The 25,647-nt window shown below is 33.9% G+C and overlaps 3 protein-coding genes across 3 annotated transcripts; 2 read left to right on the top strand and 1 right to left on the bottom strand.

Annotated features, from left to right (window-relative positions):
- The first annotated feature begins 305 nt into the window (after positions 1 to 305).
- LOC107956611 (dCTP pyrophosphatase 1) lies at positions 306 to 1,587 on the top strand. The gene is made up of 2 exons (XM_016892216.2): positions 306 to 509; positions 989 to 1,587. Exons 1-2 carry the CDS (start codon positions 441 to 443, stop codon positions 1,250 to 1,252), a joined length of 333 nt encoding a protein of 110 aa, XP_016747705.2. The 5' UTR covers positions 306 to 440; the 3' UTR covers positions 1,253 to 1,587.
- Positions 1,588 to 8,343: 6,756 nt separating this feature from the next.
- Positions 8,344 to 9,299, top strand: LOC121219399 (ylmG homolog protein 1-2, chloroplastic). Its single transcript, XM_041097491.1, has one exon. The coding sequence runs from the start codon at positions 8,423 to 8,425 to the stop codon at positions 9,089 to 9,091; it is 669 nt and encodes a 222-aa protein (XP_040953425.1). The 5' UTR covers positions 8,344 to 8,422; the 3' UTR covers positions 9,092 to 9,299.
- A 2,521-nt stretch (positions 9,300 to 11,820) lies between these two features.
- On the bottom strand, positions 11,821 to 12,763 carry LOC107954000 (uncharacterized protein At5g48480). The gene is made up of 2 exons (XM_016889450.2): positions 12,350 to 12,763; positions 11,821 to 12,210 (listed from the first exon to the last, which is right to left on the bottom strand). Exons 1-2 carry the CDS (start codon positions 12,583 to 12,585, stop codon positions 11,991 to 11,993), a joined length of 456 nt encoding a protein of 151 aa, XP_016744939.1. The 5' UTR covers positions 12,586 to 12,763; the 3' UTR covers positions 11,821 to 11,990.
- Positions 12,764 to 25,647: the final 12,884 nt, after the last annotated feature.

Raw genomic sequence — 25,647 nt, 5'->3', positions numbered from 1 at the left:
GAGTTGAGTTCGAACTTAAAAATAATTGTCCGATCTAATTTAAATTGAATATACAGCTTAACAGTATTCGAATTCAGCTCGACTAAATTACACCCTATAGTCTAATTTCACCTGTCACTCATCTGCAATTACCTTCTAAAGAATCATAGATTAGGAAAGGAATTTAATTATTTGGATTACATACCTAAATGGGATGGAATCTTATGGTATGTCTACTTTTTCTATTTTATCTATTAATTTGGCCAAACATAAGCAGCATCGAGTAATTCATTCTTAGCCTCCCCCTCCCTCTCTTTACATATATATATACACACATATACATATGTGTAAACAAAATTTCTCTTAATCTAAATCTAGCTTTCGGTGTTCTTCTAAAGATGACTGGTGTTTAACAAGAAGGTGATGATCAAAGTGTGAGCATCCATCTCCTTAAGCAAAAAATGGCTGATTTTGCCAAAGAAAGGAACTGGGATCAGTTCCATAGCCCTAGAAACCTCCTTTTGGCCATGGTAACTTATGCTAACACATGATTCTCCTTCATTGAAATCTGTTGGGGGAGGTCGCTCTCTGGTCAGTCTTGTACCTTCAACGAAAGTATTGTTTTCGGAGTATTTAGCCTTAGATTTTTGTCTCCCTACTTTGAGGAGAACAAAAAAGGGTTCATGGAGTTTGGCAAACTTATTTAATCAAGTGGTAGTGTTCTTACCTACAAAGACATGTGTTAAGGGCATGGATTCGAACTCCACCAAAGTCAAATGCTAAACATTTACTTGGTGGACTAAGTGCTCTTGTCAAACTCCGTGAACCCTTTTACCCGAGGCTAAAACCGAACATATAAGCATCCCAGGCACAATACTTCCACCCTTCAAGGGCTAGTTCAGCAGACGATACCTCAAACAGATGATGTTAATGAATATATATAGCTTTTTATGTCTTTTTTTTTCTATTATTATTGAATATTTGAAATATTGATTATATATTGATATAGGTAGGTGAAGTAGGGGAACTCTCTGAGATATTTCAATGGAAAGGTGAGGTTCCTAAAGGGTTGCCCGATTGGAAAGAAGATGAAAAAGTTCACCTCGGTGAAGAGCTTTCCGATGTGCTACTTTACCTCGTTAGGCTATCTGATATTTGTGGCATTGATTTGGGGAAAGCTGCTTTGCGTAAAGTTGAACTTAATGCTATCAAGTACCGGGCCTCGAAGAACTACAGCACCAACGACGACAGCACTGCGGAGATGTGTGGTTGATGATGGTGAAACACCCATGGTTTTAATAATATGTTTGTGATGTTTACTTTGTTGGTTGATTCTTCAGGGTTTTGGGGTTACTTTTGCATGGGGGACTGGTAGTAGTGTGGGTAGGTATGTTTGGTATTTATTCCTATATTGATTTCTTTTGTCACTGTTTTCGAATCCAATCCTTGTGAGAGATAATTTATAAGAAACGATTAAAGTAGACCGTTTCTTGGTTACACAGGGTAACGTACAAATATATTCGATTAATGATAAATTTATATGTTAACCGGATGCTTAAAGTTGTAAATAGTGATAGATTTGGTCAAAGAATTGAAACCAGCAATGAATCTTCTATAGGGCAAAATATTGATAATCTTTATTATGAAGTTTGCTTGGAATACATTGATTTACCCAGTGTATTGGGTTGTGATTAAAGGTACTCATGGGCCGGGTTGGATTAGGTTCGGGTTGGGTCTAAGTATGATATTAACATACTTTATACTTACTCAACTTAAAATCTAGGCCTAAAATTTTACCTAAACCCGTCTATATTTACAAAAGACTAACCGAGGCTCATTTTAGGTCTGCCCATATTATTTTTTAATTTTTTTAAAAAAGTATTTATATTATATTATTTTAATATTAATAATTTTATACATTTTTTATTTATTGAAAATTTTTATATAGTCATCTTAACAATTTTTTTATTGTAGAGAAAAATAACACTCCTATTAGCTAGGAATGAATAGAAACAATGGTTCCTTTATATAAGGAATCATAAGTATCCTCTTCTAGTAGCTACTGTGGTGGAACTGGAAAAAAAATTACTTGGTTTAGCTTTCCTATTGCCGCCTTTGCCAAACAATCAACTACCTTGTTGCTTCCTCGCAAGACATGCCTAAACTTCACTTTTCAATCCTTATTACACATTTCATGAATTAACCAGACTTCTACAATGTTACTAATTAATGCGAACCCATTATGGATAGTATCTATAAGCATCGCATTATCACAATTAATCTCAACCTGTTTATAACCCTTCAACCAAGCCAGTTTCATCCCTTCAACAATTTTTGTGCTTCAATCTTGAATATCTCATCCATCTCTGTTACCATGTTAAAACCCATCAACCACTCCCCGTCTGAGTTTTGCATAGCTCCTCCAATCGCTGCTTTGGTGTTGTTTTTTGATACAGAACCATCAACGTTAATCTTGAACCAACCTGAATCGGGATGCTGCCATCTTTGTTCAGTTTTAGAAGAGCAAGCCAAATGATCTATAACAACTCAAATTTCAGTGGTGTCGGAAACAGTGGTTCAAGACCACTAAATCTGACGAGTGAATTTGAAAGTTTTATTATTTAGTATTTACAAGTTAAACGTGATTTTAGGAAGACTTTTGAAATAATGATTTGTGTTTTAAAAGAAAGTATTAAGTTAAGTGGTTTCGAAAATGAGGTATCGAGACCTCAATTTCATAAACCGAACCGTAAATATTTTTATAAATATTTACAGAGTGTCATTAAGTTAGTATTAAAGTTTCTTTAGAAAATTTTAACGTTTTGATAGTTAATTAAGTAAAAAGGACTATATTGAAAAAGGTAAACTTGCTAATTAAAGAAATAATGATTAAATAGCTTAAGTGGTAAATAAGGGAGGACCAAAAAGGCAATTAGATACCTATTAGAAGGCTTGGGCGGAATAAGCAGAGAAAAATCTTGAAATTAGGTAATTTAGGGGCAAAATGATCATTTGGGAAATTAAGGTAAAAATTAAAACAAAGACCAAATTGAATTTCTAGACATTTCTTCATCAATCTTCAGCCAAAAACAACCATAGAGAGCTCTTAAAGCTGGTTTTTCATATTTTTACTTCATGTGAGTTCAATTCTTGCCTTTTTCTTGAAATTTTTATGATTTTGAGACTTTTACGATTAGATCCAATTATCTATTTCATTAGTTTTTGATTTTATGGGTAATTTTGAAAGTTACCATTGATAATTTCTGGATGTTTGTGATGAATTAACATGGATTTAGAGCTTTAATTTTATTATTTGATGATTTTATCAAGTGATTTCAATAGAAATTGATTTTAGGACTAAATTGTGAAAAGATTAAATATTAGGGTTTGATACTAAAATTATATTGATCAAAGGTTTTATAATAGTTTATAATATTTAGATAAATTGTAAATTGAGAAAAATTAGCTCATTTGATAGGCTAATTGGCGAGGGGCTAAATTGCAAAAGCTATAAAAGTTGGGGTAATTGTGTAATTTCAAAAATTAAAGGGAATTAATTGTGAAGTGAATTAGAATTGAAATATATGCTAAGGAATGAATAATTTTATATTTTATATCAAGAGCCCATAGATACTCGTGAAAAAGGAAAATTAGCAGAATAGTCCCTGAACTATTACAAATTCCACAATTTAACCAAGGTAAGTATTATGGTTAAAATTTAATTTTATATGTTAAATTGATGAAAGGTATTATGTATTTATTCATATCATTTGTTGAAAATAAAATTATTGTTAAAGTTATGAAATTGAATTGAATGCTCAAAATGAACGGAATGCGAGATTGAGTACAGTCATTCAGTGCAAAGGAGGAATTGACGGTAAATTACCCAAGTAAACCGAGGTTCAGCATTTGTTGCCAACTTTCGTGTTTACTTTCCATTTAGCTCTCATGAGCTTCAATTAACTCATATGAGTTTCAGTTTAACCCTATTGGGTTTTCGTTCAGCTCTTTTGAGCTTCAGCTTAACCCTTATGGGTTTTCGTTCAACCCTTATGGGTTTCTGTTTAGCACTTATGTGCTTCTGTGCAGCCTTCGGGCTTCTATATACGATGTACTCATGTCCGTAAGATGTTCTCCGATTTGACAAGGGTTGGTAAGTGACATATGGAATTAATGTCTGAAGATTTATACTTATTATTGATATCAATTTGAAATAAGTGAATTCATTGATTAAAGTTGTATTTGGCAGGAATAGTATATTGAATGATTTACTTAAATGAATTGCTATAATATATTCAGTAAGATTTATGTTTAAAAGCCAACGAACTTACTAAGCTTCATTAAGCTTACTTGTGTTGTTTAATGTTATTTGTAGATTTTCGAGAAGTTAGGAGGTCGGATCAACACATCGAGCCACACTGTCCAACTTGTTTCGTTAGATTTTGCAATACATATTATGGTTTATATGGCATGTATAGGGATTGAAATGATTGAGTAAACGTCAAGAATTACATTTTGTTTATGTTTCAAGTTAACTTATATATGTATGGTTTTATCATGTTTGGTATAGTATTAGTGTGGTTAAAGAATGGTTAGTTCCTAGGCTTAGTGATGAATAAATTGGTAAAACATGTTGATATAAGCAGTTGCATGTGTGAATTGTTTTATGTTCTAATTAGAATGTTAGAATATATGTGATAATATGATCATATTAAAGATAGGAGTTGGTTGCTTTAGAGATCTTGTTATGGCCTATATGTATGAAATTTGAGGTGTGTAGGTTGAAATCAAGCATGGGTGAGAAAAGAGGCCATAAAATGACCTATTTTCGTCCACACAGGCAAAGAAATAGGCGTGTGTCTCAGCCGTGTGTGACACACGGCCTAGCACATGGGCATGTTGTCTGGCCGTGTGTCCTCTACATCTTAAAAATTCGAAACAGAATGCCCAGGTTTTTACACACGGCCTAGCACACAGGCATGTGGCTTGGCCGTGTGACCCTTGCACCTTTCACACAGCCTAGCACACGGGCGTGTGGTTGGCCGTGTGACCCAAGTTAGTGAGTTACGTAGGTATGGACACAGGTTGGGACACAGCCGTATGCCTCACATCGAATGCCCACACGTCTTAAGACACGGGCATGTCTCATGGCCAGCCACACAGGCGTGTGTCCCCTACTCCTAAATTTTTTTTTGAGATTTTGGGAAAAATTTCTTGAGTATCCGGTTTAGTCCCGGTGCACTTCTAAGGTGTATATTAGGCCTCGATGGCTCATTCAAAGGACAATATGGGTACTTTATGATTGGTTTTTGATATGTTTATTAAATGTTATAAAATGTTCATATTTATTTTGTAATATCTGGTAATGCTTCATAACCCTGTTCTGGAGACGAATAAGGGTTATGGGTGTTACATGATCCATCTTGGCACTATACCCGCAAGACTTTGTCCAAACAAGAGCCGATGCAATGAGTTCATGACTGCTACTTCTACCATTTTTAAAAACGAAAGCATTGCGATTTTTCCAAATGAACCAAGTCACTATTGAAAAAAGGGTCGACCATTCACCACCTCCCCAATATGAAAGTTGAAAAAAACATTCCAAGCATTCCTAGGTAATAAGGACTTCTACACCAAATGGGCGAAATCACAATCTCTCATAGCATGGATTGTTGATTCAATTGACTTACCACATTTTTCACAAAAAGGAAAAGAAGACATACCTCTTCTACTCCTCATTCGTATTTATTCTGTAAATTCTGGTAATGCTTCATAACCTTGTTCTGGCGACGAATAAGGGTTATGGGTGTTACATGATCCATCTTGGCACTATACCCGCAAGACTTTGTCCAAGCAAGAGTCGATGCAATGAGTTCATGACTGCTACTTCTAGCATTTTTAAAAATGAAAGCATTGCAATTTTCCAAATGAACCAAGTCACCATTGAAAAAAGGGTCGACCATTCACCACCTCCCTAATATGAAAGTTGAAAAAAACATTCCAAGCATTTCTAGGTAATAAGGACTTCTACACCAAATGGGCGAAATCACAATCTCTCATAGCATGGATCGTTGATTCAAACGACTTACTACATTATTCACAAAAAGGAAAAGAAGACATACCTCTTCGTGTGCTTTCCTCATTTGTCAAAATCTTGTTCCAAACAAGCATCCACAAGAAAGTTCTTACTCTTTAAGGGATTTTCATTTTCCAAATGACTTCATCATCCTTCAGCTGATTAGATGAGATGGGACAACAAAGATGTTTGTATAACTCACGCATAGAAAATTTCCCGGTAGCCATCCACTTCCAAGAGAGATGATCCACTCCCGACTCCCTTATAGGAGGGTTGCAAGCTTGTATTCTGTCAACCACCTCTCTAGGGAGGATTGCATCTTAACATTATTTTAATGTTTACATTATAGTAGAATTATATATTTAGTATAGGTTTATTTTTTTTAATGTGTTCTAAATTACATAATATATAAAAATAACATAATATAAAGTATTATAAACTTAAAATGGGTCAGGCCAGGCTCAGGTCTTGAATGTTCAAGTTCGAGCCCAATCCATATTTTAAATGGGTTTTTTTTTGCCCAAACTCATTTTTTGAGCCTAATATTTTTGCCCAAACCTTTCCAAATTTCAGGCGGGCCTTCGGGCTGAACAGATAGCTTGACCCATGAACAGGTCTAATCACGAATTTAAAATATTTTTCAAGGTCAGACTTAAATTTGTCCAAACTTGTATATTGTGTTTATATATTATTATAATTAAATTTAAATAAAATATTTTTATTATTTAAATTTAATTTAAGTCAATTCATTAAAAGTATTATCCAAACTTGATTCGAGTCAAATGAGCGATTTATCTCATGAATAAGTCTAAATTTCGGAATTAAAACTAAGTTTCCTCTTCTATATTTGCTGCTGTGGGCTTAATATATATTTCATAAAAGATTGGCCTTTCTTTCGGTACTTGTTGGCTTTAGGCTATTAAGACCTAAGGTATTGGGCCATAACTAGTATACTATAAAGGAAATGAATACGAGAAAGTCTAATTATAATAGTTGATAATATTGGAGAGAGATTTTAAATAATCGAGTTTTTAAGTAAAGTTTTGGATTCAAATTTCATAGATTAAGAATATAGTATTAGGTTTTATGCTATTAAATCTAATGATAAGAAATGATCTTAAGCTCTTAAATAAAATTTTATGTTTAAGTTTTGTGAATAAAGAAAACAACGTTTATTCCAGTTTAAAAATTAATCTAATTAGACTTTAAATTTAAATTTAGCTAAGATGTAATCATTTAAAGTGAAAGTATTGGATTCCATGATGATTGATACCTCTTACCTACTAATTTTCATTGAACCCATTTGAGGAAACCCCATATCTTCTAATCATTACCACCACAACCCTATAAAGCTAAAAAAAATAGCCATATATTATTAAGCTTTTCTATTGCCATCCTCCCTTTAATAACATTAACATCATGTTATAATTGCTTCCATTATGACCATCATGATTAGCAAGACCTTCCTCCATCTTTACACTTACTATATAAGAATTCAAAGAAGCAAATTAACAAACACTTGGTAGAGCTTGTTTGTTGTTTTCAAAAATAAAGGATGATGAAGAAAGGTTCTATAGCTATCTCAATTTTCCCAAATTCATCAATGTTGATGGGGTGGTGCCGAGGACGGAGGCAGCTACGACGAAGGAGGGGAAGTACTGTACGACTAGGGAATAAGCGACGAGGGTTTAATATGGGATTGCGACCGGTGATTCGGTTAGGAATGATGATGGTTGCTCCTTTAAGATTGCTGAAGAGGATGATCATGGAAATTAGACCAAAGGGAAATTTGATTGAAGCTTATTATATGTACTTACCTTTCTTAAGGCCTCAATTGTTTCCTTTGTGTTGATATAGTGTTGATATTTCTTTTTATTGTTAGACGGTGTACTTAAGTGTACATGATTTCAATTAAAATGATATCATAATAATAAAATAAAAATAGATAAAAAAATCACTCAAAGACTTCAAATTGTTAATTTAGATCAAATTCTGCTTTTGATCCTTCTACCATGCTAAATTTAGCATTTAATCCTTATATATTTTAATTCGATATGATTTAATTTATTTTTTATTCTATAATGCGATTAGTTGGTTCATATTGTGAACACTATTAACTATTCTTATTAAATTGCAGATAAGTTGCATATTATTTTCTTAAAAATAGTTAAAAAGTGTTAATAATTCGGTAGAAGGACTAAATTAAAATTTTTAGTATAGTATAAGGACCAAAACAAAATTTTGATCTTAGTTTTACATGGATAATAAAATGGATAACAGTATAAGTCTTTTCCTTCCTCAACCTTAAAACCTTCTCTTCAATTTTTTTTTCTGTTTGTTTCTCGAGAAAAAAGAAGTTTCCCAAACATGATACTCAGCCAAACCCTTCTTCTTCGAGCTTCAATAAACCTTCCTCCACGAAACGTTAATGCCCCAATCTTCACCTCAAAACCCAGTTCACCTCCCTTTTCTCTCCCCATTAAACCCTCAAACCCCAATACCAAAACCCCCAAATTCACCCCATTAGCTTCCATTACAGTACCCTGCAACAACAACCCCCAAACTCAAACTCAGTCCCCACTCAACGATTCAACTCGAACCCTCAAAACCCTTTTCTCCCTAACCCTCGCCGCCACCATTCTCTTGACCAAAACGATCCAAAATCTCGCCGTGGCAACAATCCACCGAAGCCCCACCGCACTATCCACCACGGGCACTCTCTTCTTCGCTTCCTTAAAAGACCGCCCAAGCGGATACCTCAACACGCCGTTGACGGTGGTGGCGGCTGGTTTATCTAAATGGCTCGATATTTACAGTGGGGTTTTGATGGTTCGGGTTTTGCTTAGTTGGTTCCCTAATATACCTTGGGATCGGCAACCACTTTCGGCTATTAGGGATCTTTGTGATCCTTATTTGAATCTGTTTAGGAATATAATTCCACCCATTTTTGATACTCTGGATGTTAGTCCATTGCTGGCTTTTGCTGTGTTGGGTACCCTTGGATCGATTCTTAATAACAGTAGAGGAATGTATTGATTGAAATTTTGCTCATGCCACAAGGAAAGTGAGTAAGAGATTTTAATCCGAGCTTTATTGTTTGCTTTCTATTTTTTTTTTGCTTATTAAAAGTTTTTTGTTATTAGATTCTTTCATGGTTGTTTTATTAGAATGCTCTATATTTTTTCTTGTTGTGTATGGAAGAATTTTTATGGAGGAATGCATTATAACTGTTCTTTTTGTTGAATTCAAGCTTGAGAAAAGAAAGTATATTTTGGTTTTTGTGATGGGAATTTAGAACTAGCCATTAGTTTCATCAGTTCCATGGCAATTCTAAGAAGAATCAGATTCAATCATACATGGCAACAATTCGAGCTCATCAAATCTGAAATTGATCCCAATTTGAAATAAATTTAATCTGAAATCACGTCATCTAGAACAATTTGATTTTAAGTGATTAAAACCTAAAATCGGTAATGCTTTGACGCAAAAAAAAAAAAAAAAAACTTCAACCTTAAGCTTGTATTACCCCTAATGATCCAAAAGTTTTAAATTTTGAGCAATGACAACCTGCATCTGGAGAATTTTTAAGATAAATTTATCATCGTCTTTATATTAAGAATTAAATTGTATTCAAATTATTCTATTTACATTATATCTATTAAAAATTTTATTTATTTTTACGATTAAGAATTGATGTGATTGTCAGAATAGTTAAATCATACATGATCTACCATGTGTACCTCAAATTATTAATGTATAAAAATTAATTTACTTTTTGATTTAATATAAAAAAATATTTTTAATTTTTTAAAAGAGATGAAAAAAAAAATCTAGCATAAACATGAGGGTGATATGTTTAGAGAAACGTCTATTAATTAGTGGAAATAGCGTGAAGATTTGGTCACCATTTCACCCTCACACATTCATGTGTGCTATGTTACTGTTGATTGTTACATGATGGTGGCTTGTGTCATATTCCCTAACCTACGTCTTGGAATTCTTACATTATGAATCTCATTCCAAATTCGACATTATAATTTTTTGATTGAATTGATGTGATTGTCAGAATAGTTAAATCATACATGGTGAAAGATGTTCACTAGTATGAGTTCGAATCGCGTTAGTCATTTTTATTGTTTGAGTTTTATTTTGTTATTGTAATTCATAAAAAAAACTTATAATGTCGAATTAAAATAAAAAATATTAAATTAATTAATTTATAAATAATTGAACACCAATCGGTGGATGATGAATTCAAAAATTGGATGATATAATGAGTGGGATTATACTATTACATATAAAATTCACAAATCACAAATCTACATGACTCGTCAGTCGCCACAAATATAATCAAAATAAATATTTCCATATTATCAAATCCATTCCCTAGCACTTTCTCTTTCATCCATGTTCTATCACACAAATTTTTTCCTCTACCAAAAATAATCAGGTTTTTGACTTAAATTGGAGTACTCAAAAAAGACTTTATAAAGAAGAATAATTATGAATTTAAAAAAAAATAATTTTTATAAATTATAAAACCAATATAAAAGAAGCTTCTAGACTTAATATTGAAATGACGGCATTAAAAAAAGATATTTATAGATCTCAAGAATATTAATTTTTATAAATTATTTAATGCATATACAAAATATTTTAGTTTCGACTAGATCTATTCATGGGACAAGTCATCCAACTTGACTTGAAAGTCCATCCGAAAGGTGGGAGGATTTGAATAAGAATATAAGCCCGAAAAAAAGACTTGGACAAAAAAAAGGCCCGTTTTTGCCTCGGGTAAGGCTTTTTTGGCCCTAGCTCAATTCGGCCCAAATTAGCAAAAAGACAAAAAAAATGCTATTTTCTTGTTGTTTTGCTACAATTTCACTATGTTACTATTATTTTGTTGTTATTATTTGGATATTAATAACTCTTATTTTAGTGTTAATTGTGTTACTATTTTAGAGGCATTTGTTTGTTAAGTTACACCTATCTTAGTGTTATTTAAGTATAAATATTTTTTAAAAAATTTATTTTTAATTTGTTGGAAAATATTTATTTTAATATTTTTAGTATTTTTTATGTATTATATTTTTTAAATTTTTTATATAAAAAATTAATTCGAGCAGGTCAAGTCGAGCCTAGGTTTTAACATTTTTATCCAAGCTGGGATTGAGTAAAATTTTAGGCTTATTTTTCGTGTCAAATTAAACCCAAGTCTAGCAAACGAGACTAAAATTTTGGCAAGACTCAACCCACAAATCTACTTGCTTCCATTCAATAACAAATATACCATATTTTTATAATAATGATAATAAATATAAAATATTATCATTGTGTATTAAAATGATTTTCCGAAGTTAATTGGATTATTTGCTAAAATGTGACTTAAATTTTAATGAATTTTAGATTTACAAATTTATCTAATTGTATGTCAAAGTATTAATATTATATTAGTGTTAAATATTGATTTAAATCTAATACAGATGTATTAAAACCTTTTTCAAATATATAAATCAAATTAAAATTATTACAAAGTAAGTTTTTTAGAATTGAGGATAGAATTCAATTAAATAAATTATTAAAATAATTATAAAAATAAAAAAAGTAATTCAATCATTCAATTTCACTGTTTTCTTATCTATATCAATTAATGTATACTGATTTCTAAATCAATTTATTCAAACTTTTCTCCGAACTAACATCTTAATCACTTCAGGATAAGTGCAGTCAAGTTTGATTAAATCCTTGATGTAATGCTAAATTAGTAAACCCAAGTAGTTCTTTAAGAAAAGAAAAGAAAAGAAATTACAAGTAGACTTATCATTTAACATCAGCCACCAACGATTAACCACTGCTGTCAAAAGAAAACGACAAAAACCATTTCCATACAACACACACAAACAGCAGTATTACATCAAAAGAGCCGATGGCAGTTTTAAGCTTCCACTGGGGCGCATTTGTTGGAGGGGGAGCAGATGAGCCAAACATATCCGTATGGATCCTTAACCTTACCTACGCGACCGCCGCAGCACGCGCCGCCTCCTTCGGTTACCTCACCCTCTACAACCGCTCCGGCGCTAACGGCCTTGGAAATGGCGGCTTCCACGTCATCAGTTTCCAGGCAGAGTTGATTTCCGATCCCTTCGATTTTCTGTCTGTTTGATTTTAATAACCACAAAAACCAAAACAACTCACAAATAATAATAAAGAATTTGATTAAGATAAATCGTCGATGAAATTGAATACTCATCAATAAAAATACTTAAAAGGGAGAGGAAGAGATGAAGATCGTACGGAGCGGAGTCGTCGTTATATACGACGAAGGAACAGCCGGCGAGCTCAAGCTGAGCGCAGAGGATGTTAGGGAGGTTCTGTTCGGCCGTTGGCGGGGGGCAGCAAGCAGATCGGCCTGCTTCGACGGCGCCAAAAGCGGACTTGTAGAAATTAACTGCATCAACTGCCTTTGGCGTCTTCACCATCAACTGTGGCTTCACCGCCGTGAACTTCACCTGAGCCTGCTGCTGTGCCATCGATGAAAATTTAAAGAAAAAGAATATCTAACTGAGAAAATCCCAAATGAAAATGACAGAAAATTGGAACGAAAATAGCAATGATGAATGACATGAGTGAGTTTTCGAGGTATTTATAGAAGCAATTAAGCGGCTAAGACTAGATTTTTAATGTTTTGCGGTTCCCATTTTGTCCATTGTTTTGCTATGTGTTACTGAGCTGTACCATTGTTACGAGTAGGGTATATTCGAGAATGAATATTTATAACCTCTATTCGAAATTCGGAATTTATCAATTTTCATTAAATTACTATTTCAACTCAACTCAATAATTAAATTTAATATTAATAATATATATTAAAGATAATAATCAATTAAATAATATAAAAATATGAAAAGTTTTATAAAGTTTGTGAACTATTCGAGTCAAGTATTACTAAACTTAAATTTGATTCGATCAATAGCTCAAACTGCTCGAACTCAACTAGATAATTATCAAATCGAGTTCAATTTTTTCTTTTTCGATTTACGAGTACTAATATCTCATTTATATCCTCAACTATAAATTACAGTTATAAGAGTGAAATGGTAAATTGGATACTTTGGGTTAACACAAATAATAACGATAATAAGGATTTCAACAATTTTTGCAAATAAATAAATAAATCATTCAATCAATATAAATAAATGGTTTCAAACAATGAACATTCCTCTTTTACTCCGCTCCAAAATGCTTAATTCTCGACTATGCTCAAGGCTTTAGGCCTGCAACACAAACTTTATGTCCGACTTTATACTTCGAGACACTAAATTCTGTTTACCTGGATTCAAGATTGTTTGTATGGGAATTATTTCAATGACAAAGTTCTTTTTTTCAAGTCAATAAATCTATTGATAAATTTTTTAATTAAATATGAGTAATAAATTTATTGAACCGAAGTATGGCCTGTTGTAGTCATAATTTATGATCCTATGTCCTTATTGTTGGAAAAGTTGTTAGTTGGTTCTGTCGAAACCACTTTTCGAAAACAAAAATTAGTTGTCGACTTAAAAATAAATTAGAGTCGTCACTAATTTTTTATTGAAGTGTGATTGGATCACCTAAAAAATGACTTTGGTCTACGAGTTTTAAAAAAACGGGTTCGGGAGTCGGTTACGTACGATGAAGGATTAGCAACCTCGTAACGCCCAAAATTGGTACCAAATTAATTATTTAATGTCTTAAGGTCGAATGATTGAAAATTCGAAAAGAAATTTAAAAATATGATCCTTTTAAAATGACCAAAAAATTTAAGGAAGGGTATATTTCATATTAATCGAGAAAAAGAATTATATCCCTTGAGTTAGGATACAATTCCTTTAATCCCGACACGAGAATAAACACCAAAAATTTATCTATTTTTAGAAATTTTGATTATCTCGGTTTTAGAAAAAAGAATCATATCCCGTAAGTTGGAACACGTTCCTTTTCTGATTACAAAGTTAAATTTTTTTAAAAACATGTTTTTCCAAAAAAGAGAGTCATATATCTGGAATTATCAAAAAAATCGAGATCTCGTAAGTTAGGATACGATCTTTCTGAATTTTAAAATACGAAGTATTTTATTTTTTAAAAAATATGCATTTAGGTCGAAATTGATATGATACTTGAAATATCACACGAATAAAATATTAAATCAACCAATGGCTGTAATACGAATGTATTTAATAAATAGTTCATAGCATGTACAACAACAATAATTACATAACAAACATCATTCTAATGCTAATATTATCAAAAAGAATAAAATAAGTAATAACAATGAATAACAAACAATAATAACCATAACAATAAATTTTAAATTTGAAAATACTTTAAAAAAAAGACAAATAAATTAATCATGGAATCAACTAACATGACAAAAACATCAATACGAAATGAAAAATAAATCAACCAATAAACCAAATGAAAAAAAAAACCTAATATCTGATAGATTTAAAATTGAAAGTAGAAAATAAATAAATGAAATATTAAATGAAATATTAAATAAAACAGTAAAAAAATGATAATGATGATAACAATAATATTGTAAAAATAATATAATAAATACAGAAATAAAGTATACATATGACAATATTTAAGGATTATAAAAAAATAAAAATAAGTTAATAAAAGAAATATTAAGATTTATAAAAAATAGAAAAGAATAATAATAGAAAAAAAATATTAACTGAAAAATAAGGACAATAGACAAATTAATAGGTAAATAATAAAGTAAAATTAGTCAAAGGACCACATTGAAATAAGAATAAAATTTGAAGCAAAATTCGTAGTAAATTTAAAGATAAAATCAAAATAGGATTAATATGTAACACGTGCGAAGAAACAAGGGCCAAAGGGGCAATAAACCCTTTTGCCGGACATGCGTCACTTCCCCAGGGGATCAGCGCGTCAGGGACTAGACTGAAAATCTAGAAAAATATGAGGTCCAATTTAAAAATAAAGGAAAAAGTGTGAAAAGGGATAAATTGAAACATATCGAAAATGGGGAAAGACTTAAAACACAAATAACCACTAATAGAAAACACGCGGATCCTACCCGAGTCGGGTCACCGCGCGGGTCAGAGGGGAATAAGGGCCAAAACGGCGTCGTTTTGCCCTCTGAACTTAAAACTCAAAACGGCGTCGTTTTGATATGGGTATTTAAGCCCAATTTTTTTATATTTTCATTTCAGCCTTTGTTTTTAAAAAACCTTCAAAATTTTTCTTTCAAATTCTCTCCCTCTCCCCAGGATTCGGCCATGGCTCCGGCGCCGGACCACCGTGGCTGCCGCCAGTCGCCGGCAACGGCGTCGCCATACACGGTGGCCAAAAAAATCAAAAACTCATTTTTTTTGTTTTTTTGACTCCCGGACTCTAAAAAAGGTACGACCTTTGCCCTTTTTATTTACGGTTTATTTTTTTTAAAAGAAAAAAAAAGAAAAAACAGTAAATAATAAATAAGACAAAAAAATAGAATAAACACCATTGAGAATGCCCGATATTTGAACTGATTTTTTTCTAATCTCTTTTGATTCATTCGTGTCCCCCAAAATACATAGATTCGGGGCCTTTTTATAGCCCGAAATTTCCTATTTTTTCTACTTTTACACTGTTTGTGTTTTTGTTAGACTCTCCTAGTCTTTTTACAGGTACAACATGGCTGCATGTGCGGGGAAGGCGGCACGCGCTGAGGCTGGTTCCGAGTCGTGCGGGCTGGAGTTGTGCTGGAGGCGGGGGCTGCTGTTTTTCTCTGCTTAGGGTTTTTTTTTCTTTTTTATTTTTTTGGGCTAGGGTTTAGTTTGGTTTAGTTGGACTGTTTGGGTATTAGGCTAATGGGTTAATAGTTTGGGTCTGGTATTAGGTTTTTGTAATTTGGACATTAATTGGACTTTATTTATTTTGGTTTGGTTTTATATTTTTTTGTTTATGCGGGCCCGGGCCAAAATTTAGGTTCTACAGCTACCCCTCTTTGCTCATTGCCGTGCAACAGGAATGAAGCAAAGACTTTAATAGGGACAAATTTGCCCGGTCTTGTCGAGTATTGACTTCTTTTGGTGAGTAGCTTCACTCCGACCCACTGTGTCTTCAAGGGTATAAGAGTTGCCACTTCGATCCACTCCACTACAATGTCAGGGAGATAAGGTTCGTCATCTTCTGTCTGCCCCACTGCAACTTTAGTGGGATAAAACTTGCAATCTTCAGTCTGCTCTACGTAACTTCAGGGACATAAGATTCGCTATCTTCAGCCTGTTTCATTGCAACTTTAAGGAGATAAGACTTGTAGCTTCAACTTGCTCCACTGCCACAGTAGGAAAGTAAGATCCGTTGTTGTAACTTCAATCTATTTAACTGTAACGTCTGGGAAACAAGATTCACTGTTGTAGCTTCAACCTGTTCCACTACACTGCCTGAGAAGTAAGATTCGCTATTGCAGCTTCAACCTGTTCCACTGTAATGCCAAAGAGATATGACTGGTGGTTTAAATCTGCTTCCCTACTACCTTGGAAAGATAAGATTCACCGTCTTTGATCTGCTCCACTATTGCTTAGGGAGACAAGATCTACATTTTTCAACCTACTCCACTACTGCTTAGGGAGATAGGATTGGTGGCTTAAATCTGCTTCGCTACTACCTTGGGAAGATAAGATTCGCCGTCTTCGATCTGCTCCACTACTACTTAGGGAGACAAGATGTACATTCTTCAACCTACTCCACTGCTGCTCAAGGAGATAGGATTGGTGGCTTAAATCTGCTTCCCTACTACCTTGAGAAGATAAGATTCGCCGTCTTCGATCTGCTCCACTGTCAGTACAGGAAGGCAAGATATGCTATCTTCAGTCTGTTCTCTAGGGAACATGACCTGTATAATCCATTTTATGAACTTAATTATGCCTAATGATTAGGATGCCATGATCAAAATGAATCAAATGCTCCTAACTAGTCATGTATGAATGATGTTTGAATGAATGCAAAAATGTCATTTTTCCGAGAATGATCCTTCTTTATCACTTAGGTTATCATTACTCAAAGTTTATTAAGGTCTTATCACTGACGTGCTATAATGCCTTCTTACTCGGCCAGCATCCAGAAATTTAATCAGATTGCCTCACTATAAACCTCAAAGTTCAATCCACTGGGACACAAAATTTGTACCATCTTTCTCCCGCTGTAACCTAAGGGTAGAAAAAATATGGTTTTTCCTCAATCTTTTCCTATACCAATTCAAGGATATAGAATGTGAAACTCTTTGGTCCTTTACACCGTTCCTAATGTGTCAAACCAAATGCCTATACATGAATAATTCTCTTCTCCAAGGAAACCCCTTTTTATTGCTTGGTGATTGAAGCTTTATCACCATATGACATCTTGTCATTTTGTTCAATCAATACTTTTGACAACAAAATCTGAAGGGATATCTGAAAGGATATTTTCAATTTAGAATTTTCCTTCTTAGATATTTCAACATTTAAGCTTGGTGTATTCTAAACAATAGTCTTGTTTCAGATTACTGTATTATTTAGAAACTTCTAGAGTAATATGCAAAACTTCCATTGTGAAAGTTTTATTAGTCCGTTAATCATTATTCTAATGCAACATGCTTGCAAAAAACTATAACACTGGATAAAAATAAAATTGATCTGGAGCATAGCTCAAAATGAATAAATTATCGAGAAGGATGTATATAAAAAATAATAAATAAAAAAGGAACTGATTGAGAACAAGTATCTTGAAAAGAATAAAGTATTCTAAGAATAGCAAAGAATAAAGTATTTCAGGGACAACAAGTTTAATATAAATAGTACGAAGACTAGGTGCCCCAGATATCGCAGCTTGAGCTTCTTTGTACAAACTTTCTGAAGACATGTGTTTAGGAGATCTACAGTACTCTGTCGATGCCCCAAACGTCGCATACCCCATTTTCTGTTAATTCAGGCATAGCAAGATCACCACATGCCATCAAAATTTTACGTTGCTCTAATCACCTTATGTCTCCTTCTGATCAAAATTTGAGCCGCCCTTTTTGGGTTTTCAACTCAAATCCCCTTTGGTCTCAAGGCGCCCTTTGCTGGTTTTCACCTTGGCCTCTCATTTTCTCTTTTTTTTAAAGGACTCAAAGCGCCCTTTCCGAGTTTTCACCTTGATCCCTTCTCCTTTTAGGTAAAGTACCTCTTGACTGCATCTGAGTTTACAGGGTTTGACAAGTTTTTGCCATCTATCTCACTCAAGATTAAAGCTCTTCCGAAAAAAGGCCTTTTTTACAACATATGGAACTTCCCAATTTGGCATCCATTTCCTTCTAAAATCCTTTTGTATAAGAATGATCTTTTCAATACGAGGCTCCCCTCATGGAATTCCCTTGGACGAACCTTTTTGTTGTAGGCCCGCATCTTTCGTCTTTGATACATCTGACCGTGTTGGATAGCTTTTAGCCTTTTTCCCTCTATTAAGTTCAACTGATCGTATCAAGACTGGACCCATTCTACTTTATCTAACTTTAGCTCAGCCAACACTCAGAGAGAAGGGATTTCAAGTTCGATGGGTAACACTGCCTCCATACCATAAACCAAGGAGAAAGGCGTTGCCCTGGTGGAAGTCCTGATTGATGTTCGATAATCAAGGAGGGAAAATGGTAATTTCTCATGCCAGCCCCTGTAAGTCTCAATCATTTTTTCGCAATCTTCTTAATATCCATTTCTGGGTGATACAGTGATGAATCGTGGTGTCTGATTTTGAATTGATTACAGATCTCAACTATTGTACTATCTTTCAAGTTCAACGCATTTTCCAATACCATCTTCTTTGGAATTCTATATTGACATATGATGACATTGTCGTATGAAGCAGCCTCTACCCATTTAATGAAGTAAAAAATGAAGCAATGCCCATTAGAAGCCTTCGATGATGATGACGTCCAGGCTCCATTTTGCTTAAAATTTGAGTTGCCCTTTTCTAGTTTTCAACTCAAATCCACCTTTGGTCACAAAGCGCCCTTTGCGGGTTTTCGCCTTGGCCTATCCTTTTCTTTTCTTTTTCTTTTTCCTTTCCTTTTCTTTTTTTTCCTTTTCTTTTCTTTTTCCATCATTTTCATTTTTTTGTTTTTTTATTTTTTTTGAAACTCATAGGATTATGCAAGTCCTTGTTATCTTTTTCGATTAGAATCAATGCTTTTCCAAATGAAATCTTTCATACAAGATCTTTCCCATCCACTCTCATTTTGTATGCGAATAATCTTATTTGGTATCAGGCTTCTTTCATAGAGCTTTCTAGGCGAGATTTGTTTTTGAAAAACTTTGGATCTTCCTATTCAATTAGGGTAAAATCCAATAAAAAATACAGAGAGATGACAACTCGACTTCAATGGGCAAAGCTATGATAAGTCAAAGAGAAATGCGTTGTCCCGGTAAAGAATTTTCACTGCATCGTTCATGATGTTAATCTTGAACATACTATAAATTTCTGATATCGTGTTGTTGTTCAGATTACAATATCAGTGTTTAACCCGGGCATATCTTATTATGACCATGCGAAGACATCCTTGAACTCAAGGTCTTGTTTTGCCTCTTCTGTTATGCACGTTCCCTTAAGGTCACAATCTCTATTGTCTCCTCAGGACGTAAAATTTCCTTCCTGCTCTACCATCTTCAACAAGTCCGGAGATAAGCTACAATCTATGTCATTTTCAAAGTCACGAGATCCCCCTAAACACATGCCTCGCTCAAAAGGAAATTCTGAGTCTGTAACAGTGTCACTCATGTCATTGATATTTGGGGACCTATAATAAGTACCAAAGAATATACAAAAGAATGTATGAATTTATAAATAATGATTTGTACAATATGATTAGGAATGAATAAAAGAATGACGTGGAAGAAAATCCAAAAGAATGAAAGAACAATTATTCGAAAAGAATGAAAGAATATTGGCTCAAAAATAAATGTAAAGATGTATTTTATTAGAATAACGACGTTTAGATTAGAGGTGCTCATGGGCCGGGCCCATAAAAAATTTCGGCCCGACCTGAAATATGGGCCTAAGATTTTGCCCAGGTCCGGCCCGGGAAAAAAATCATAAGCCCGGGACCGGCCCGGCTCGGCCCGGCCTGGCCTATTTTTATTTTAAAATTTTTAAAAAATTTAAAAAAGTATTTTAAAAATATTTTAAAATTAAAAAAATTAAAAAAAGTATTTTAAAAATATTTTAAAATTAAATAAAGTATTTTAAAAATATTTTAAAATTTAAAAAAATTAAAAAAGTATGTAAAAAATATTTTAAAATTAAAAAAATAAATATATTTATTATATCGGGCCGGGCTCGGGCCGAAAAAGTGGTGCCCGAGGCTCGGCCCATTTTCTAAACGGGCCTCGTTTTTTTGCCCAAGCCCATATTTCGGGCCTATATTTTTACCCAAACCCTCCCATATTTCGGGCGGGCCATCGGGCCGGGCCGGGCCGCCCGGCCCATGAGCACCTCTAGTTCAGATATGAGCCTATTTCATAAAAGAATTCTTATTGCCTCTAGGCTAAAAGCAACAAGTGTGTTCTGAACATTACTCTGAGTAAGCTCTAGATGCTAAAGAGATTTCTTCTACAATCCGATTATTTAGAACACTCCCAAGTTTATAAAGGTGGATATCTAACAAGGTCTCTTTTCAAGTGTGTCTTTATATATGACATTTATGTGAACATTTCCCAACATTGTGTGTGTATTTCTCTCTTCTTTAATTTCCTCACAAAACTCCATCTCTTTGTCGTCCATCCTGCCCTGAACCAAGGTCCTGAATTCCACTCACTCTTAGGTCTCGTGCCCTTCTCGTGATGGAACTCACAATGGTTCCTTGCCTTTCCACGATTTCCTGCTGAATCAGAAATAACTAATCCCCTTCTTGCCCTCACATTTACCCCATTATCAACATGATTGGGTAGCAGATTAGATGAGTCATCGAACTTGACGATACCCTTATTGATGAGCCTTTCAACTAGCTTTTTGAAAGCGATGCAGTTTTCTATCGAATGCTCCGTGATTCCTGCATGATATTCGCACTAGGCGTTTGCGTCGTATCCTTTAGGAAATGGGGGCTGCATGAGTTTCAAGTAGAAAGGAGACCACATGTGCATTGAATAGACTCCGATATAGCTCGCTATATGACATCGGTACAGGCGCGAACCGAGGCATTTCTGTATTTGTCTTTATGTAAGATTCTCGCTTTAAAGGACTCTGATGGTTGGTGGTTTCTGTATTTGCCCGGCCCATAGTGATTGGTTTTGAGTGGCCCTTGTTATATCTGCCTTCATTATTCCCCTTCTTCCTTAAGGCTTTTATAGTATCTGGGTACTCTACCCTCGCCTGTTTTATTTCTGCTGGATTATCAATAGCAACAGGATTAGCTAAATTGTTCCCCAGATTGGATCCTAGGCATGTACCAGTCTGCTATTGTTGGGATCTGATAGTAAAGAGTACCTTCTGTGGACGCCCATTTGGCTGGACCTTGACACTTATCGGAGTAAAACCTGAGGGATAAACAGGGTCTTCATTATCCTCCCTAAAGTGGACCACTGGGCTTTGCTCTCTTTCTAACCCTCTAGCCAATAACTGGGTTAATTGGTTTATCACATTTCTTTGGAATTCTAGCATCTGATCTTTCATATCTTGTTGAAATTTGGTCAATTGCTCTAGCATCTGTATTTGCATTTGTTCTATTCTTTCCAATCTTTGGTCTATGCCTCCTGACTTTGCTCAGGTACTGTAACGGTGTTTGGTTGGTTGGTTGGTTTCCAGGTTAACTGAGGAATGATTTTAATCAATTAAGATCTTTTAATAGTCTTTAATGCATATGATGTAATGTAATGCAAATGCATGAAATGAATGCAAAAAGAGACGTTGATTCTGGTTCAATCCTTTACTAGAACAACTTCACTAGAAAACAAATCTCTTTACATAAAGCGGATATATACGGCTTCACCCTCGTACTCCAAGTGAAGACATCGATCATTCGGGTATTAAGATGCATTTTACGAATTTTAGCTCATTTTTGTTTGATCTAGGTCGTAACTCATTTCTCACTCATACTCATTAGCTTCTTTAAAAAGGTTGGGATGTTTGACGACTCTTGAATAATCTTTGCTAACTTGAATCTTCAGGCAACGCAGCAAGGTCGTATACTCCTCTTGTTACACTTCTCGCATCACGTTTTCTTGGACTATATTCGGACAACCGTATTGACTTTCACTTTATCAAGAAATCCGTTTTTCATGACAAGCTCTCTATTTAGCAACCAAACGTGAATCAACACCTCATTTCTATGATGAAATGCCATGCAGTCAAAATGCCATGCATCCAAAACAAAACACAACAAGTTAGTATCAGGTATAAACGTAGAATCCAATACAATTAAGAAATAATAAGACACCTATTCAGGTATCTACTAGGGTTCAGTGTAGTTCTACCTAGGGTGAGTTCCTAAGGTTCACTATATGAGGTTTGGCTTCTAGAGTAAAGGTACCTGAACCAGCAGATTCCTTGATCCTCGCCCATTATAGGCTCATATGGACCGAGTTCAGTTTAGGGGAATACATTTCCCTATGGCTGCATGGAGATGAAAATCTCACGAAGACATAGGTACGGATGTATCCCGAAAGCGGTCCACTATCCTGCACAGAAGTGAAAACCTCAAGAAGGACTAGTTTCTCACTCCCACTTAGAGGGGTAAAATTGACCAACCTATGCAATGCAAAATGCAAATACACATTAACATATTTGGACCAACCAAACAAACATATAATGATCAAAATCATGAAAATAATGCATAAGGGGGAATCGTGATTTTAAAACAAATTTTGATTTCTTGACCGAAAGACAAAAATTAATCAATTTACGGCTCGACTCTCTAACCAGTCCCCAGTGGAGTCGCCAAGTTGTCGAAACCACTTTTCGAAAACAAAAATTAGTTGTCGACTTAAAAATAAATTGGAGTTACCACAAATCTTTTATTGAAGTGTGATTGGATCACCTAAAAAATGAATTTGGTCTACGAGTTTTAGAAAAACGAGTTCGGGAGTCGGTTATGTACGAGGAAGGATTAGCACCCTCGTAACGCCCAAAATTGGTACCAAATTAATTATTTAATGTCTTAGGGTCGAATGATTGAAAATTCGAAAAGAAATTTAAAAATATGATCATTTTAAAATCACCCAAAAATTTAAGGAAGGGTATATTTCATATTAATCGAGAAAAAGAATTATATCCCGTGAGTTAGGACACAATTCCTTTAATCCCGACACGAGAATAAACACAAAAAATTTATTTATTTTTAGAAATTTTGATTACCTTAGTTTTAGAAAAGGAATCATATCCCGTAAGTTGGAACACGTTCCTTTTCCGATTACAAAGTCAAATTTTTAAAAAAATATGTTTTTTTTCAAAAAAAGGGTCATATATCTAGAATTATCAAAAAAATTGAGACCCCGTAAGTTAGGATACGATCTTTCCGAATTTTGAAATACGAAGTATTTTATTTTTTGAAAAATATGCGTTTGGGTCGAAATTGATACGATACTTGAAATATCACACGAATAAAATATTAAATCGACCAATGGCTGTAATACGAATGTATTTAATAAATAGTTCATAGCATGTACAACAACAATGATTACATAACAAACATCATTCTAATGCTAATATTATCAAAAAGAATAAAATAAGTAATAACAATGAATAGCAACAACAATAACCATAACAATAAATTTTAAATTTGAAAATACTTTTAAAAAAGGGCAAATAAATTAATCATGGAATCAACTAACATGGCAAAAACTTCAATAGGAAATGAAAAATAAATCAACCAATAAACCAAATGAAAAAAAAACCTAATATCAGATAGATTTAAAACTAAAAGTAGAAAATAAATAAATGAAATATTAAATGAAATATTAAATAAAACAGTAAAAAAATGATAATGATGATAACAATAATATTGTAAAAATAATATAATAAATACAGAAATAAAGTATACATATGACAATATTTAAGGATTATAAAAGAAATAAAAATAAGTTAATAAAAGAAATATTAAGATTTATAAAAAATAGAAAAGAATAATAATAGAAAAAAAATTAACTGAAAAATAGGGGCAGTAGACAAATTAATAGGTAAATAATAAAGTAAAATTAGTCAAAGGACCACATTGAAATAAGAATAAAATTTGAAGCAAAATTCGTAGTAAATTTAAAGATAAAATCAAAATAGGATATTAGTAACACACGCGAAGAAACAAGGGCCAAAGGGGCAATAAACCATTTTGTCGGACACGCGTCACTTCCCCAGGGGATCAGCGCGTCAGGGACTAAACTGAAAATCTGGAAAAATATGAGGTCCAAATTAAAAATAAAGGAAAAAGTGTGAAAAGGGCTAAATTGAAACAGATTGAAAATGGGGAATGACTTAAAATGCAAATAACTCACTAATAGAAAACACGCGGATCCTACCCGAGTCAGGTCACCATGCGAGCCGGAGGGGAATAAGGGCCAAAACGGCGTCGTTTTGCCCTCTGAACTTAAAACTCAAAACGACGCCGTTTTGATGTGTGTATTTAAGCCCAATTTTTTTTATATTTTCATTTCAGCCTTTGTTTTTAAAAACCTTCAAAAATTTTCTTTCAAATTCTCTCCCTCTCCCCAGGATTCGGCCATGGCTCCGGCGCCGGACCATCGTGGCTGCCGCCGGTCGTCGGCGACGGCGCTGCTGTACAGGTGGCCGAAAAAATCAAAAACTCATTTTTTTGTTTTTTTGACTCCCGGACTCCAAAAACACAGATTTTCATTGGAATCGGCACCTCTTTTGCAAAAAAGGTACGACCTTTGCCCTTTTGATTTACAGTTTATTTTTTTAAAAGAAAAAAAAGGAAAAAACAGTAAATAATAAATAAGCCGAAAAAATAGAATAAACACCTTTGAGAATGCCCGATATTTGAACTGATTTCTTTCTAATCTCTTTTGATTCATTCGTGTCCCCCAAAATACATAGATTCGGGGCCTTTTTATAGCCCGAAATTTCCTATTTTTTCTACTTTTACACTGTTTGTGTTTTTGTTAGACTCTCCTAGTCCTGTTGCAGGTACAACATGGCCGCACGTGCGGGGAAGGCGGCGCGCACAGAGGCTGGTTCCGAGTCGTGCGGGCTGGAGTTGTGCTGGAGGCGGCGGCTGCTGTTTTTCTCTGCTTAGGGTTTTTTTTCTTTTTTATTTTTTTGGGCTAGGGTTTAGTTGGGTTTAGTTAGGCTGTTTGGGTATTAGGCTAATGGGTTAATAGTTTGGGCCTGGTATTGGGTTTTTGTAATTTGGACATTAATTGGACTTTATTTATTTTGGTTTGATTTTATATTTTTTTTGTTTATGTGGGCCTGGGCCAAAATTTGGGTTCTACAGGTTCCATGTTTTGTTATAATGAAATTATTTCTCTACTTGATTATCAATTTGGATCTTAAATAAGTTTCATTTGTACTGAGTTCGATCCACTTGAATGTAGCATATTTGACAAAACTAAAAGTATGAGTCGATTATGGTGCTA

The sequence above is a fragment of the Gossypium hirsutum genome, chromosome D07 (genome assembly GCF_007990345.1).
Source record: "Gossypium hirsutum isolate 1008001.06 chromosome D07, Gossypium_hirsutum_v2.1, whole genome shotgun sequence".
Classification (NCBI taxonomy): domain Eukaryota; kingdom Viridiplantae; phylum Streptophyta; class Magnoliopsida; order Malvales; family Malvaceae; genus Gossypium; species Gossypium hirsutum.
This window is presented reverse-complemented; position numbering and strand designations above follow the sequence as displayed.